The 18661-nt window shown below is 40.6% G+C and overlaps 1 protein-coding gene across 1 annotated transcript; it reads left to right on the forward strand.

Annotated features, from left to right (window-relative positions):
* Nucleotides 1–4207: 4207 nt before the first annotated feature.
* sesn4 (sestrin 4) lies at nt 4208–15035 on the forward strand. The gene is made up of 9 exons (XM_079167242.1): nt 4208–4373; nt 10355–10552; nt 10721–10903; nt 11067–11312; nt 11981–12095; nt 12274–12398; nt 12731–12897; nt 12985–13129; nt 13220–15035. Exons 1-9 carry the CDS (start codon nt 4308–4310, stop codon nt 13307–13309), a joined length of 1335 nt encoding a protein of 444 aa, XP_079023368.1. The 5' UTR covers nt 4208–4307; the 3' UTR covers nt 13310–15035.
* Nucleotides 15036–18661: the final 3626 nt, after the last annotated feature.

Below are 18661 nucleotides of genomic sequence, written 5' to 3' on the forward strand. Positions count from 1 at the left end.
ATTTAAAATCCTTATGTTTCCTGTGAATTATTTCTAGATTTATTCTATATTTTGTTGTTTTAAAGGTTTTTTTTTTACAAGTCAAAGAAAAACAAAACTACCAGGTTTTTGAGTGAAATAATACTCAGCAGTTCAGAGAGTTGAAGGCGTCTCTGCACTTTGAGTGACTTCTTTAATTGTATAGAATCAATGCACTTTGTCTGTGCTGAAGTCTGGACCTCAACTGTCACGTCGATTTTATTTGATGATTTGTAAATCTAGAGAGGCTGCATGGAACAGCTTATGCTTAATGCTAACTACACATTGTTAGATGAAACAAGTTATGAGGTCCATTAAATGAGGATGTGCTACTTTTAGTATTTGTGGCATGAGGGGAAGGTTGCAGCAATCACTAAGAATAGCTCTTAAATAATTTATGTTCTCAGGCTGGTTTTTATGACTATGTATTCATCACTCTATTAGTAGACATTCAAGACAGTTTAGTGAACTTCTTAGAAGCATATTGGTATTGTTGTGCTTTTTTATGTATTCATTTATATTTCTTGGTTTGTGTGGCATGTATCATTTATTTACAGTCTACTGTGTATTTGTGAGCGTGTCTGGAGAAGTCTCTTTCTCACGAGGACAGGCGCCTCCACTCAGACCAAACTCTGCCTGTGCGCCTGTATGTGTGATTTAGCATTGCTCTTTTTTTTTTGTTAACTACTTTATTTGTAGGCCAAGGTTTGTATCAGAGCTTATGCTTAAGGAAATCAAAATGAGGTAAAAATGTAAATGATATCCTGTATATTTCCCCACTATATTTCACTTAAGTCTGTTATGAGATGAATAATCTATCCTGCACTGACTGTACACAGCTCCACTTATTTAAAAGACAGTTTTCTACTTTACCAAGACACTAATGAAATATGCTGCATCACAGAGAGGAGGGTTGTACCTATTCTGGCCTCGGGGGTGACCCCTCCCAGCACGTACACTCCAACTTCTTCCAGTCCAAACTGGCAAGAACACATGCAGGCATTTAGTGTCTTTTTTGTTTTTAACTGTAAGCCTTTTTTGATGTGGTACCAGGTCATGTTGTTCATGTTTTAAGTAGAATCCCTCTTTATATGCTGTGACTTACCTTATTTCTATCAAGTCTACTCTCAATTTGTTGAAAAGCAGGTTCACCTACTGCTTCAGTATTCCGTGTGTAAGAGGCTGTTAAACGTCACCTAAAGAGTTACATATTATATGTACACATAGCCTGGGAACGGGACTTTTAAATGTTTGCAGAAGACACGCCGTACAATTTAAGAAACATGTTGATGTATCGCTGCTGATTCAACATTTCTTTAGTTGCAGTTTCTTGTTATACAGGAAATGATGGGTGAAAGGCAGCATGAAGCTTAGTTTGGCTCGTCAACCTCTGAACTGTGTTGAGAGGAACCATTTTTGTTCACTTTCTGCTACTGAGGCAGAACAATTTGTTTACCTGATTTTAAAAACCTGTTGACGTGGCTGGTAGAACAGGTTAACAGCCCAGTGTCACCAGCATTTAATAATGATACTGTATGGTGTTCATTTCCCAAATTTCCTGAGATGTAGATGGAATGTCAGGCAGCTTGATAAAGAAAACTATCTTTTTGTATCACTGTTGTACAAGAGGAATAAGCCACAATGGTGGCAGACTTCCTTCTTAGGAAAGTCCCTTCTGTTTTATTCTCTGAGAAGTTCTGTGCAATAAGGAAGGCATAACATGTCTTTGATGCTGGTTACACCAGCCAGCTGTTCTACTACATCATTTTGATTCAGGAAATGGTTACTTTCAACAAACAGAAAAACAGTAAGAGTCAAACCACATGAAGCATCGCATTTTAAAAGATGCACGGCAAAACTACCTTACTGAAGCGCCATTATGCTTCAACTCTGAAATGTTAGCATTATGTTTTGTTCACAATCCTTGTCGGACTCAAACGACTAATATGACACCAACATTGTGTAGTTTGGTTAATCTCTTGGTAGTTTTTGGGATTCACAGATAGTCCTCGTCGACTTTAAATGTTTTTGAGTCAATATCTCTATTAAATATTGTAGATCTGAAACTATTAGTCAATCGACAGAGAATTAATGTATATAAATATTCTTTATAATCAATTACACATTTCCTTTTACCAGCTTCTCAAATGTGAAGATTTAATTTTATGTCTTTATCTTAGTAACATTTTATATATCTTTTAGTTTTGGCCTGCGTGTTGAGTGAAAGACGCAATTTGAAGACGTCACTTTAGCTTTAAGGACACAAAAAAGTATTCCCTAAAATATGGTTTTAAATCTAGGACTAGGCTTAATCCCTGACTGAGAAACTCCCGTATTGCAGATATTTGTTTGGTGTTTTCCCCTGAATGAGTTAGAACTGTAGCTAAGTGGTTTAGACTGGTTCTGCCTGCCACTGCATATGATTCACATGATGTTTGTGCAAACTGCATGTTAATCTAATATAGATGGACAATCGAGGCCAGTGTCACTTGTTTTCCCCAGAGCGCCTCTGTCAGCTTCACTTTTACTCATGTTTGTACTGTTTGGAACTTGAGGGAAGTTTCAATAAAGCTTAATGCATCACAGCCAAGACAGCCTTTCCTTAATGTTGTTAACAAATTGTAATGAAAGACTTGTACATGGGTCAGTCCTCTGATGCACAAGGCTTCATCCCTCATGGGTCATTTTAGACTTTAGATCTGGTTTTATAGGACTGTTAGTGTCTTCCTCGTGAGTGGACATCTCACTGCAAATCAGGAATGTTAATTTACAACCACAGTAATCAGTATCTCACTGGCCAAAGCATAACCTCAAGAAGGGAAAAATGCAAATATTAAATGCAAATGTCTTAAGATTGGGAACTACATTAGAATTAACATATACATGGTGATGTTGCAGAAATAATGTATCCATGCTTTAACACATACTGACTGTCTTAAGCAGTTAGTAACTAATTCAAATGAAAGTCGTGGTTCTCAGACAGAAAAACAACCTGATTGAATTCCAAAATGTCTGATAAAGAACAAACGTCCCATTCATTAAGACAAGAGAAGGCTGAATAAGTCCACACAAAAAGCAACAATTGGGTCAAAGCAAGCCTGAATGTAGCGGTCAGTTGTGGACATGTAATCAATGCTTGTTGTGTGTTTAGTTTACTTCGGGATACAAACATGAATGGTACTTGTTGTCTGCCTTTGTGACGTTGTTATGACTTAATATTCTCCCCTGTTATGTCTTACGTGACTTTGATGCAAACATATCATAAAAGTCATCTGACAGATCTATCTATAGTTTTATTCCCAATTAAGCACCGCGTACGGCTTTGAAAAGTCAAATATTAATCCATGTTAACAACTGATTTAGCTTCAATGGTGTAATCCTCTTTGACATTGTTTCTTTACTGAGTGTTTGATGGTACTCTACATGGGCAAAGGTAGGCTGGACACCGTAATATTACATCATGACTGGACAAAGGGTATTGATATGCTGCTCTAACAGCCTCTACTATTCTTGGAATGTTTCCCACAATATTTTGTATGTGGACTTTAAATTAAGGTTTTTTTTTCTGCGTGGAATAGATGCCAGAACTTCTGTGCAAACCCCCGACAAACTGGGAAAACCATTTCTTACAGGCTTTATGTACAGACTGAGAGGCACTGTCATGTCAAAACAAGGAAAGGCCTTCCCCAAACTGTTGACTACTTCTCACTTTACTACTCAGGCCCGGCAACAGCAGATGTAAAATGTTTATTAAGTGTTACTGAACGAGATTTATCAAACCTACAGTGGGGGGGGGGGAGTCCCTTTAAGATTTTGCTTCATTTTAAGTAGGGGGGCTCACCCACACCTTTAAACAGTCCCAGAAAAAACAGTGCACAGAATGAACAAAAGGTTTCCTGATACTACATTTCCCGACTTCAAGTGCACAGTATATTATATATTATATTAATAAATCTAGCCTCCTAACAGATGTCCCGTCCCATGAATTGGTATGAAGTTCGCATGTGGGTGTGTGCGTGTCTCTATGCGTTGTTGTTTGCAGATGTTCATTAGCATTTGGATATGAGCCTATGCGAGCCGGCTCCGCCTCCTGTGCTTTGATTGGACCCACTGTTACTGGAGCTGTCAGCTCGACTCTGGAAGGTTTTCTCTGCTCTCTCAGTCCAGTCTCCGGCTTAGAGACGGGCTGACTGCGGCTTCGCTTGCCTTTGTTAGCTAACTGTTAGCTGGTGAAGGCACCAAGAAAAGAAAGAGCCGCATCCATGCAGTAGGCACACTTTTTTTGGAAAATGATCATCTGTACGAATAAAATGGAGTACCCCCTGAGAACCCAGTGCCAGCGAGTCCACAAACAGGTAGGTTTTAAAGCCGACACAAGACAAAGCTGTTGAAGACAGTTTAATTAGTTTTTTAACACAATTAAAGCTAGCGGCTAGCTGGGTAGCTCTGGTAATGTTCATTCATTTGCTGAAGGGATTAACGTTATTTTATATCAAAGAAACTCGTCTCTTATCCACCTCTCTCTATCAGGTTTCCTGTGTTTTGTATAGCTTTAAATGACCTCTTTGGGCAGCTAACAGCCGACAATGTAAAGAAGACCATTTACAGGTTTTTAAATCTCTAAACTTTTTAACTTGTCAACCAGTAAGTTCGCTAACGTTACAGTGGCTGTAAGTTAGCTACCAAACTTCTGATAAGCTAACAGCTAACTCAGCCAACAGTCGACCGAGTAATCATACCATAGAGTTAAATCCCAATTATAAGAAAATGCAATACAAGTAGTTTATATTAATTTAATTCAGAATTATGAACTGCCATCAAGAAACATTTTGTAGTTTCTATCTCCAGTCGTTTAAAATGTCACGTTAAAGCTCGCGACATTCGGTCAACGGTTTATAAACTAACGTAACCGTTAGTAAATGTAACGTCACATTCAGCCAGTTAATATGAACAAAATTAGCCGTTTGAATGCATTCACTGTGATGTACAGCCTTACAACGTAACGAAGAGTCTTCCTTTGTTGCTTCACCATTGAGGATTTAACGTTTTGCGTTAACTATTTGCTTTATCTACATGGTTATATTTACTTTAACACCGGTTTTTGTCAAATACTGACGTTAGAATGCAAGCAACGAGGTTTGAGAGCTTTGCAGTGTGAGGAGAAATAAATCTGTAGGTGACGATGACATCATCTGAGGATTTGGGGAGAAAAGTGTCTTGTCAGTTATTAAGGTGGCTGTGAAGTAATGCAGTGGCATTTAATACCCATAAATAAAATATCTGTGAAATAGCTTTTAATCCACGAGGATTCAGTCTTTCTTGCACCAGGTTCCTCTAAATGCTGGAGACTTTTATTGTGCTGTTTTTTTTTTTTTGCTGGCTGAACTGGACTGCCAATCAAAGTTGTTTTTCTCCTCTGTCGCTGTCTTTCCATTTTGCAACAGAAGGGGGGCGCTGTCTCAAGTGCGGTCCCTAAAAGACTGTGTGTTTGCTGCAGATTAGAGTCCAGAAATGGAGCAAAACAGGGAGGAATGTGAGAAAAAAACCCTCTACTCTGGTTTCAAGTCCATTTTTGGGTTACTTCTGACTGTCCCCCTCACTGTGTTGCTGTTCATATTCATATGCATACATATTATATAGCATAGCATATGATATATGATTACGTAACCGTCTTTAGCTGGAAGACAATCAGTATTTCTATTAAGACCTATGCTTATGCAAAGCAAAATAACCCTTTTACAACTACAGTACTTAAAGCACTTGTCTGTTGGAATAAACATGTATTTGGCATGAAAGCACCCCCACGTTTGAGCACCTGCTTTTTAATACGATAACCTGCACGGCCCCTGGCTCCCCCGTGAATGAGACTAGCTATGAATGACCTGATTATCAGTGGAAGTCTTTACTGTGTTGTCCCTTTGCTCTACCTACCTGTTCTCTGACAGGTCCAATCACTCATCTGCTTTGTGTGGGCTTGGCTTTCTATTTTTTTTTTATTTTTTTAATGCTGCAGCACAGTGTTTTGTTTGTCTTGGTCATGTTGTATGTGCAGCTCCTTTTCCCCTCCCCTCTTCTCCTCCCCTCCAAACATCTTTGGACTGCAGCTGGTTTGTTTTGCACTTCTCTCTCTCTCTCTTTGAGTTCATGTTGCAAGGGCCAAAATCGGCCCTTGGCTGCTTGTGTTTCCGGTGATTTGGGGAGGGGGCGTTAATGCCTGTCAGGACGGAGCCCCTCCAGGTTCAACCGGCATGCAGATTGAATGTCCTTCTCCCTCCTGCAGCAGCCCACCACCACCACCACACATACAGTCACTACACGTCTCATCTCAAGCTGACACATTTACCCTTCCCTGGTAGACTGCTGGTATCATTGTCCTACTTCCTTATGCATAGGTTTAGTCCTTTTCAATTCCTGCCCGTACAGTGCTGCTGTTTTAGCCTGTCTTTGTCTCCATTTACCTTTCCTCCCCTCAGTGACGTCATCCCTGTTTTTCATTTCATCCCTCCTCCTCCTCTCTGATCAATAAAGAAATGACCTGTCCTCTGTTGGGAAGGAAACATTATCTTCATCTGTGAATTTTTACCTACAACAGGCCCTCTAGGAGGTTTCTTTTGTGGGATCTGTCTTTTGCAACCAGGCCACAAGTTGAATATAGATAGCAGCGCTCTAATATCAACACTACCGTCAATCCTCAAGCTTGGTTTTGACTAGGGAAAAAAACGTCTTTGTTTCTAAATCAGTAGCTGCTGGGCGTGCTGTAAGCAGAATGAATAGGTTTATGTGCACAAAGCCTTGATGTGCGTCTCCCTCATACTGTTTGCATTTATGTGAAACCAAAATATGCTTTGTAATACCACACACAGTTGCTCAAATAATGTGTATCTTTTTGCTCTATATATCCACCCACACACGCTTGTTTTTTTTCATGCGGGTGTTTTTTTTCCCTGTGGGTGGACAATAAGGAGGGTATCGCCTTATCAAAAGTACTGCTGTGTGCAGAATTTGTGGCTTGTTTTCAGGCAATAGAGATAAAGCAGCGTGGACGGGTGTCTGCACACAGCTCTGACAAAAGATGTCTGTCTAAACCCTCCTCTAGTGTGAATTAATCACAAGTATTGATTAGAAAATGTTTTTTTAAATGGAGGATGTATCACTTATGTGGGGGAAATATTGATTGCTTTACTTATGGAGTCTGGCAACCACTAAAAAAAGATGTAATTTAAGATGAACGTTTACCTTTTTAGGAGTTTCAAAATCTGGGAATTTTTTTAAATTTTCACTGCACATTGTCATAAACTTACTGTATTACTAGAGTTTTAATTTTGGTTTCATGTTAGCAAATAGCAGGTGTCAGCAGACTTAATGCAGTTAAACATGTTGGATGCATTTCCTGTTGTGCGACTGCTTACGTCAACTAGTTCCTGTTTCAGTTTGACTTTCTCTGTAGAATTTGTCCAGACATGTTTATGAAATTTCACAAAACAACCAATTTCCTCTTCGATTGGGTGATGCCAGTGAGGACAAATCTGGTCTCCTAGTTCTGTACAAGAGTAAGTGTTGTCACTTATTTGACTGTTTTTGTCTCAGCTGTAGATTAGAGAGGCTGAAGACCAAATGAATGGCAGTGAATTGGCCACTGACGTGTAGAGATTTGTCTTCTCCGGCTTGTCTTGTCATTTCTACCGGTTGTACATGTATTCTGGAGAGATTTCAGTGTTTATCCTCAGGCTGTGCAGCCCAGTAAGTCCCAGTGTGAGTCTCACACACTGTCCTGTGTGGAGAAAAGGGATTTCAGCTTTAACTATTCTAACAGTAACCTTTTGCTGAATTAATCCTCATGAAGAAATTGTGTTTGCCTGGACATTCTGAACAACTGGAGCAAGTCATGTTGTGCCCAGAGTTATTGCGCCACCTGACATTCAACTTTGATAAGGTTGTGTGTCATGGTCTTGGTGGGATCTTATAAGTCTGGTTTTTGATAAGTAGCCCTTTATGAAATGTTTTTCATACAATGTTGGTATTTGGGACAGGTCTTAAATCTGAAACCTCTTCTTTGTTTTGGATTCATATTGTCTGCTGTGCAGTTACATTTTTATTCTGTGTAGCACAAAAAGAGCACATTTTGTATCTGTAATTCATCATGTGCCTTGTTTGCATCTTGGTCACTGTTCTTCTGTTACTGTTTATATTTAAACTCAAATATTAATACCGGTTTCAAATATCTAATATCAGTCATGTTGTAGTAGATGCACGACCGTGAATCTGTGTTGTGGTGTTTGTATTACAAACTGAACAGAGAGCAGTTTATTGGAAAGTTTCACATGGATCTTTGATAATCTGTTAATGTCACAATCGTAGCTCATTCAATAGACTGGAAGGAGAAAGCTAAGCGGTCTCCCTACATGGGTCCTTGATAAGTTGACCTCAAAGCATGTTGTCTGCCTTGTGTAGACCCAGGAAATGCCTTTTTTTTTTCCTCTCAGTGACCGGTTAGTGCTCGGTGGAGCAGTAGCGTAGATTCTGCAGCTCGGCATGCTAATCAGCAGCGCTCGTGTTTGCACAGAGATACTTCCGTGAATGTGCTCTTGTCAAGAGGCCTTTTGATTGGCAGGCACCTGTGTGCTCTATGGACCCTCCGGCCTATTTCCCATCACTGTTGACAGACAGCAGTGGGTCAGGGTCTGTGTCCCAGCCAGTTTTATTAAGTGCAAACCCTCTTTGTTCACTCTTTTTTTTTTTTTTAAATCTTTCCGTTTCTGATAGCTATGTTTTCTCTTGTGCTTTACGTAAACTATGAGATTATGGAAATGTAAACATCATAAGGAGATTGATTTGTTTAACGTGTAGTCTGTTAACATGTCTTTCAAGACCTGAGCGTATATAGGTCAAGAGGTGGAGCCTCTAGCAGGATCACAAGCAAGCCCTCGTCCACTACAGACAGCAGTGAAATACCACAAGCAGCTACCAGCCAGATAAACATGGGGATGAATGTCCAAGAGCCGTACGAGGCTAAAATTAGTCGACATTCGCTCCGACTATCTGTGACATAAGAAATAATCCTGGACAGCATGTAGTGATATCAAAAGAAGTCCTTGCCAACACTTGTGTCGCTCAAACTGCAGTGAGCCAGTTGGCTTTGATCGGCTCTGTGCACTCAGGTTTCACATTCAGGGGAACTGCCAGAGGCCGAGCTCCCAAACACCTTTTCCTAGAGGCCATTGTATGATGGCGAGAGGCGTAATAAATGTCCGTGCCTACGAGGGCAGGCCAGCTTCCCGCTCCACACGGGTCTGTTTCTCTTGGCCTCAGGCTCCTCAGCAGTCACACCTATGTTTGTGTCTTTGGTCTCATCCACTTCTACGCTGCTGCTGCTGCAGAGTTTCCCTCTTCAGGGCCTCTTAAGCCCAACTTTCACATTAGTTTCTTCATCCGTCTTTTTTCACGGCACCTCATCTACATTTGATAGTATTGCAGTAGTGCTGTATGAGGCATCAGACCCTGCTGCAATGAAGATGAGTTGGTGTCTTTGTGCCCGTTGAGCCTCCAGCTGAGCGCCGTTTTTTATGCAGAAAGAATAATGTGAGGAATTCCCTCACATGCCACTGGTGCTGATATCGCAGCATCGATGGCTGGCTGCCTCTCTTCAGCTGCTGTAAGGTGTGTAACATGACTCCAAAGCACAGTCTGAGCCGCCATCACGTGGTGTGGACACTGAAGTCCAACCTTCTCTTGGGCCGACCTGCTTTAGCTACAAAATGAGTTCTCATAATTCAAAGGACAGTCGGCCCTTACATGCATTCATGTTGTATTTTGAAGGAAACTTTTCACAAAGATTACATGTCTGTAATCATTATACTACAAAGTCAATGAAGATATTCATCACTGTCACTATGAGGACTTTGACGTTGTCGATGGCTGCAACTACGGTTTATTTTCTTTATCGGTTCATCTACTGATTATTTTATCAATTAACTGATACTGTTTTTATGTTTAGAAGTCTTGAAACTGCTTGTTTTGTCCAACCAAAAGTCCAAAACCCAAATATGTTAAACTTACTGGGATATAATACAGAGAAAAGCGGCAATTAATCATATTTTAGCACCTGGAATCAGCATATTTTGTTTTTTTTTGCTTGAAGAATGATAAATAGATTCTACAAATGTATTCCCATTTAATTTTCTGTAACCGGACAAATTGATTGACACTTCAGCTTCAATGGCTACTTCCTCAGCATCCTGCATATGAACGCAATGATAAAACGATTGTACAGCAGCAACACACAGCACAAGGTTTTTACCAGCCTCCTCCTCCCTCCTCTCTGTCCTGGTGTCTGTAGGTGATGGTGAACGGTGAGAACGAGCGAGTGTCGCTGCTGTTCATGAAGGCTCTGGTCAGCAGGGGGAACGTGGACGCCGTGTCCCAGCAGATGGCCTCTCACCCCCAATACTTGGAGAGCTTCCTGCGCACACAGCACTATATCCTGCACATGGACGGCCCCCTGCCACTGCCGTACCGCCATTACATCGCCATTATGGTCAGTTAGCAAGCTGTACTTGTTTATACATGACCAGTAACTCACCATACGACTTTGGAAGCTGTTCTTTACCAGGGATCATACGAGTATCATTCAAAATTAAAGAATAACAAGCGCTTAACGTTTGAGTTGATACTCTGCTCAACTTTCTCTTCCCATGACTTTCAGGCTGCGGCACGACATCACTGCAACTACCTGGTGTACCTGCACTCAGCCCAGTTCCTGAGGGTGGGCGGGGACCCTCTGTGGCTGCAGGGTTTGGAGGCAGCGCCCCCCCGCCTTCGTCTCCTCGACCACATCAACAAAGTGCTCGCCCACCAGCCCTGGCTCACTGCCTGCTCACACATCCAGGTACAGCAGAGCAACACCGGCTAACAAAACAAAGAGTATTAAAGGATTACCCATCATCACTTACAGAAATACAGAATTATTTACGTCTTAAAGAGCACTCAGGATGCAGATTAACGAGTATAAATCCTGTCTGACCCTGAGCTCTGGTCTCTGTTCCCTCCAGACGCTGCTGAAGTCGGGCGAGCAGTGCTGGTCGCTGGCTGAGCTGGTGCAGGCTGTGGTGATCCTGGCCCACTGCCACTCCCTCTGCAGCTTTGTGTTTGGATGCGACACGGACTCAGACTTTGTCCCACTCTCCAAATCTCCCAACGGTGTCCCGCCAACCTTCTGCCCCTTTGATGCTGCCAACGGCAACGCCAACGTGCCTCAGTCGCTCGCCACGCCCTCCGAACACAAGACACGAAGAAGGGTAACGAATCAGCCTTGTCTTTCAAACTAATACATCTGCTTCATTCTCTTTTGTAAATGTAAATGTGTAAATGGATATGAAGGTTTGTGTTTCATGTGATACTATACGGTTTTCTTTAATCATGAATGAAATAATATTTTAAAATTGCAAATGTTATTCTGTGGCAACTAACTATTCATTTACAATTACTCGATAATTATTTTACTTTATAAAAAGAAAATATCGCAAATTGCGTGTTTTGTCTGACCAACGATCTGAAACCCAAAGATTCTCATTTTACAGAGAAGCTAGAAGCTAGAAGCAGAGATTATTTGGTGTTTTTGTTTGATAAGTGACGTGAAAATGTTTGTCGGTTAATTTTGTGTCCTAATCAGTCAAACGACTAAAAGTTTTCAAAAGGATTTTTGGATCATTTTAGCTTCAGACGCTATGTAGATCTCTTACATCAGATATTAAAATAAACCATAATTCATAGTGTTCATGTGTTTCTCACCTTAGAAGCTAACTGATACGAGATGACTTTGAAGTGAAACGGCTCTTTGCGTCTATATGAGATGAAAGTGGGAGGAGCGTTTTCTCGTAATAAGGATTATTCCTCTGTTACTCGTAAGATACTTGAAACTTAATTTAACTTCATCAGCGTTTTCTTCTGGTGTTTGTGTCGACAGTCTCTGGACTCCAGTTGTGACATGGTGTGTCTGAAGGAGCGGATTCAGAAGTCTCAGGAAGAGCGTGAGAAGAAAGAAGAGCGTCTGCTGCATACACAAGCACTCCAGCAAACAGGTGACCGACATCAGCAGATGAAGGCAGATACACACGAACAAGATAACGCTTATCACCACTCACTTCTTTATCTCTATCTTCATCGTTACATTTAGGTCACATGGCTCCACCACTCATCAGCCACACTCTCTCCGCCTCCTCGTCTCCTCTGCTTACGTTGTCTCTCTTTTTATTTCAGATATCGAAGAAGAAGAGGAGATGATGTGCTTCACAGACCCGACGCGTTTTATCACAGACCCCGACTTGTGCTATCAGGAGTTTGCTCGTAGAGAGGAGGACCACTTTCAAGTATTTAGAGTTCAGGTGAGGCTGTTACATTTGTCAACGTGTTGCAAGTGGTGTTAACTTTGTATGCGTGTTATGTCTCGTTGTGCTAAGACGCCTTAAACATCCAGTGACTTCACTATACTTTTAAATCAATGAGCTTGGTGTCTTCATTAAGGTTTTACATGTATTTCTTTCATGTTACTCCATGTATGCTGAGAACACAGAGCGTTTAGATGTTGACTTGTCTTTTTTTTATGTTGTAAAAGATGTCTTGGGGGAGACTTGGGACCGACTGCTGTACTTTGATATTTGATGATCTAGAATCTAAGCCTCGCTGACTCTGAGTGTGTGGTGTGTTTTCTCTGCAGGACTATTCATGGGAGGACCACGGCTTCTCCTTAGTCAACAGATTGTATTCGGACATCGGGCATCTGTTGGACGACCGATTCAGGAGTGTGACTACACTCCCCTCGACGCACAGCCCCGACCTGAAGAGGGCGATCTGGAACTACATCCATTGTGTGTTAGGAATACGGTGAGACGCAGAAACATGCTCTGGGACTCGTAGGCCTACTTTTCTTTGTGTTATGCAGATAAACAAGACGTTTGTTTGTGCTTACAGGTATGATGATTATGATTACGGAGAAGTGAATCAGTTGCTGGAGCGAGATTTTAAGCTGTACATCAAGGCTGTGGCTTGTTTTCCGGATGCCACCAAGACTCCAGTGTGTCCGCTGAGTTTGGCTCCACTTAAAACTTCAGAGCGGGTAAGAAGAGCTTCACCGTTTTAGGTTTGCGTCATTCAAACCTCTTCTGGCGCTCTGTGTGAATCCCTTTTTCATTGTCTCTCCCTTCAGATACACGTTAATTTACTCATCATGGAGGCCCGGCTGCAGGCCGAGCTGCTATACGCTCTGAGAGCCATCACGCAGTACATGATCGCCTAAGTGCTCTCGGAGAGGCACGAAGCTAAAACTCTCCGCCGGTACAGAGAGACCCAGAGACGCGAGGATGAAGAAATCTAAACATCGGGACGAGAGCGGCACATTTAAGGCACGGAGCTCCATCGTTCAGCAGCTGTGCCTCATGAATGTGCTTTTCAATGTATTTATACCATAGTGTGCCATGCCCCCACCTCCTCCTCCTCCTCCTCCTCCAGCAGATTCTTCTGTTCTCTTATCAAACATCTCGGCTCTTAAACGTTACGTGCAATTATTAGAAGTTGTTTTAATTTTGACATGTTTTGTGTTTCAACTCAGTCTGTGAGGAACGGCTTGGTTGTAGCGGTGTGTTACGGTGGCCAATAGTTTCATCAGTCTCCTTTGTATTAACTATGCTCCCCCCCCCCCCCACCCCCCCAAAAAAAATATATCTTTTTGTACAAGATGAATGTTAATGGGAGACCAGGGCCTCCGTTATATTTTGGACAATCCTCATCAGTGTTGGAGGAGGAAGTGGACCGTGAAGGACGACGGTTTTTGCTCTCCCTAACATTTCGTATTAATGCTGGTCAAGAACAAACACATCAGTTACACTGCTGGAAGTTATCACATCACTATAGTTTCTTTTAATAAGCACTTTTTTAAAACTTTATATATTTATAATACAAGGTAGCTCATTAGTAGACATTGAGACGCACAGTGTGTGGGTCCGACGCCTTTCTTCTCCACTGTACGACGTGTCACGCAGATTTTTAGACTGTTTGTCCTCCAACTTTCAGACTTTTTGCTTTTGTTCGCAACCCCAGACGTCCGAGTCAAATAACTTGATCCGGGATATTATTGCTCTACTTGTTACTTTCAGGTCAGTGTTGACACGCGTAAGGATTTTGAAGGGGACGATGTTCTCAAAACACAATATTTACACCCAATGAGAACACTTAAGAAGTCAGTGAGCAGTTTCCTACAGAGAAGATTAAGCTGAGCCATTTGCTTAATGATTGTTGTGCTATTTGTATGGATGTGCTTTAAAAGAGATCAAATCAGAGACTGAAGTTCAGCCTCAAGCTCATTAAACAAACGCTACAGTAAAGTGATGGAGTGGATCACTGGTCGTGAGTCGAGGTTGAGTTCAGAAGTCAAAATCCCCGGTACATTTACAAAGCAGAACAATGTGCACACTAGTTGTTAAAACACTTTTTTTTCTGTCTTTTTTTTTTATTTTTATAGTTTTCGTAAACTATAGAGTACTTACTTGTTTTGTTTCTGGGTGTGACGGTAGGACCTGCTTGTTGTGCTGCATTCTGGGTAGACCTAGAGGTGTGACGGACTGTTTAGTTAGTAGCTGCAGGATGTAGAAAAGAAACAAGCGCATATAAAGCAAAACGCGCTGTTAACACAGGTGCCTTCAGGCTGAAACTGGAGTGCTGCTGAAGTGGAGGGATGTGATGACTGGAGGCTGAATGTGGGCTCTGGTGGTAGAACCGCCGCCAGCTGACCCGTTTAACACTTGTGGCTGTTTTTCTTGGTTTTGGTCGTTCGTGTTTCTGATGAACGCGCGTGTTTTCTATCAGACACCTTCTACAATCCCCAGCAATTCAGCTACGAGCCTTTGACGCAGATGGATGTTAAAACATGTTCAACTTGAGCAGTTTTTGAAAAAAAATAGATCTATTAAAAAAAAAAAAAAAATAAGAATTAAAAGTGAAAAGGCCAAAAAAATGTTTTTTGAAAATGTGAAGAAATGTTTTCTATAAAGACGCTCTACGAAAATAACTGCTGTCAGCTGTTTTACTTTCTTCTGGAGGATACTTTCAACACACCACTGGTTTACATTATTTATGTACTAAATCACACAACCCTTGTTTTATAACCAAATGTTTCTTATCCCTCAGTTTTACACTTACCTTACAGGCAGCCATTTTCAATCACTTGACTACATAAAAGTCCACTTGTTGATTTGAATGAATGAGCTAAATCACTTTCATATTTTCATTTGACTAAAAAAACTCTTATCTTAAAGTCTATTTGTTAGGATTTTGTAAAGCTTTTAACAACATACATCATTCTGTCTGCTGATGAATAATAAGCTGGTACTTTAAATGTTTTTGGTTAAACCACTTTTTCTAGATCAAGAATGATTGTGACTACTTTTATATTATGTCATGTTATTAACCAGCAGTATTAAAGTACTACCACTTAAAGTAAAGTACACTTACTTGCTACCATCTCGCTACAGTAGCATTACAGGACTTCAGCGGCCTCTAGTGGCAGATGTGCAGAACTGAACAGTCTGAAAAACAAAGTCAGTAACTTTGCACCAAACACTCAGACAAAGTGGGTTAAACAGTTTTTATTGAATTTATTTCTGCTTTTCAGAACTGTTTGTCATCTCTGGCTGACTTTACAATTTTTAAAGAGACTCATTTTGGGGGGGGGGGGGGGCTTAACAACTATCAACATGAATCAAAACTCAAACATAATTGGCTTATGCACAACTCATCATTCCCTGTCCACCCAACCCTCCCTCTGAAAGAAAAACCCTTGCTGAATACTAAAATACTTTATCAAATGGGGCATTTTTTAATTTCAAAACATACATGGACTAACTGCTACTTAAAGAAAACTGAAGAACAAAATATGAAGATAATTATTACACAGAGGGGGAAATACAAGGGAATGAATAACACCACACCTGCCCAGTAAACTAGAGACATCCAACAGTAAACTAGAGACATCTGACCAACTGCCGCTCCTTTTACATGCTGCAGTCCGTCCTTTTTAAATGTTAATAACATCTCCAACACCTGGACATTAGTTCAGAGACACTGGGGGAGTTGATGCATGTACAACTTTATAAAATAATTAAATGTTATGATTTAAAATAACAATAATGAAGAAGCTGGTCTTCTGTTTCCAGATCTACTTAATGACCCGTTCAGTGGGGTTTTATATATATAAAATATATATAAACATAAAACAAAGATTGGGAAAGACTTGATCGTGTGCTAACTTCTAACATAACACCATATCAAGATCCTTGTGCTGGATACATAAAATTCAAAAAGGCCCTGATATGCACCCGTAGCATCATGCAGGATACGTCAGAAATGACATCTAGCACCATTAGAAAAGTACAAAAAAAAAAAGAGTGCTTATAAAAATCAGAGACGTAGATTCACGTAGTTACAGTGACACAATGAAAGAGTTTAAACTGCTGGGATGTTATTTCTGATCACAAAAATGTTGACAGTTATGAACAAAAGTAATTAAATACAAACACAAAACGTAGAATTTAAGGGGGAAGAGGACAGAATAAAGTCATGCTATAGTGTTTTAAATATTGGCAGTCAAAATAAAACCCAAGGAATAGTATAGAACTGATAAACATGGCTGGAGAGCTAAAATACATTTCTCTAAAAATAAAAAAAGGGAAGTCAAATTTTGAGGTCAACTCTTTTTAAGACAAAAACTCCTCCAAGAAAACAAAACACACAGACGTGGCGCGATGGTTTCCAGTCTGTTGTAACAGAGAACAATGTGTAGAATAAATATTTGTTTTGCTTATTGTCACACGATCTGATGACATCGGTGCAGAGTTGCCTTCCTGTTGTTGTCCCGCTGAGCGACCCTGAGAGGTAACGGTTGTATTAGTCTCGTTTTGAGATGAGAATGCGACGGCATGTTGAAAAGTGGGACGATAAAGGGTTTCTCCTTTCGCCACGATTTTTATATTTTTGAATTTTTTATTTACTTGGATTCACAATTAATGCAAAAAAAAAAATAATGAGGCAGATAATTGGGAATTTTAGTTAAAATGGTCAAGTATTGATGCCTCACTCCTCTCTCAAAGTCAGATCTCACGTTTCAGGCATCTTCTGCAAAGCTTATGTACACACGAGATACCGTGTCAGGCCCAAGCGCTCCCTAGACGCCACGCAAACGCAAATATTAGTGTTCCTTTGGTTACGTAAAAAAAAAAAATCTACATGCATCTCATCCTTTACAAAAATACAAGTATAGAAAATTACCGTTAAAAATGATCTGAGAATGCTTCCTCCAATGTAAAAAAACACTTGTCATTAGTAATATATTCATATGTATTAATATCTCATTTATTACTTCCATCTAAATTGTATATTAAAACTATAATCAAATATATTCTTCTTTTGTACTTCTCACACAGAGAATTCATTTCTTGAACTGAATAATTAAAGTGTGAGCGAATATTTTTGACATGAAATAACAAAAACCTTCAAGAAGTGATTTTTCTAATTTCCTTCAAGATCTCGTTTAGTTCTCCCGATAAATCTGCATAGCGTGACATCGTGTACATGTGCAACCAGGGGTTTTAAACTTTTCTTTTTTACAGGATTCAAACTCTTTTAATGAAATGGTATAACCTAACGTGTCTTCTAGGTTTGGGGTCCCTGTGTCACAGGAAACCTAAGTGCTTTGAAAATGCACAGGCTCAATAAAAACAAAAAGGAAGGAAGAAATGATCAGTTCGACCATGTGACAGTGGAGGCACGCTGTCTGCAACAATATAATACTTGGCCAACCAATCACTTGTTGGCAAATAAATTCACCCTTGAATGCCCCGTGTATGAATTCACAAGTTACATTTCTTCATCTTGTTAGTTTGACTGCACATCAGGGATGTAAAAAGTAAAAACACACACCCTCTAACTGACATCTACCATAACACACTGGATTGAAGTCAAAAATTCCAAACTGAAAATACAGACCCTCTTAACTGCTCAATCACCAAATTTCATTGGAGAAGTGAGAAATTTGAAAAATCCGTACATATAATCGCAGTCCACAATTGTGCGAGATGTGTAGCGAATGTTGAATCGAGCCTGTTATACCTCCAGTCGTTGAGTCTTTCATCCTCCACCTGTTCACGGTGAAACGTGTCCGCGGCGCAGCAGAGTAACTGCCCCTCAGACAGCGCCTGGTCTGGCAGGTCATGCTGGAAAACTGGCCACTTCCCCCAAAAACACTCAGTCCGTCGAGTCTTCAACACCAAAGCCATCGCGTACCGTTTCCAACCTGGAGCTATTGTGGCGTAACGTAACTGAAATATAAACTCCTAGCAGAGGGGAGTGAACGATTTGTCTTTCCACTCTTAACACCAAGTCACACACGTCTTTTAGAAATCATCAGTTCGGATTAGAAGGAAAAAAAAAAAAAAACGTTGAGCAGCCTAATTGTTTGCAAGTGTTATATGTTCTAAAAAAAAAGACAGGGAGAAATATTGTGCATAGTAGCCCGAAGCTCCTCCCTGTCCTCCGCATGTCTTGGCACATGACACGGGGGAGGTCTAGTCTTAGAAGTCCGAGAGAAGCGTCGGATTTG

Source organism: Pholis gunnellus, assembly GCF_910591455.1.
Source record: "Pholis gunnellus genome assembly, chromosome: 10".
Classification (NCBI taxonomy): domain Eukaryota; kingdom Metazoa; phylum Chordata; class Actinopteri; order Perciformes; family Pholidae; genus Pholis; species Pholis gunnellus.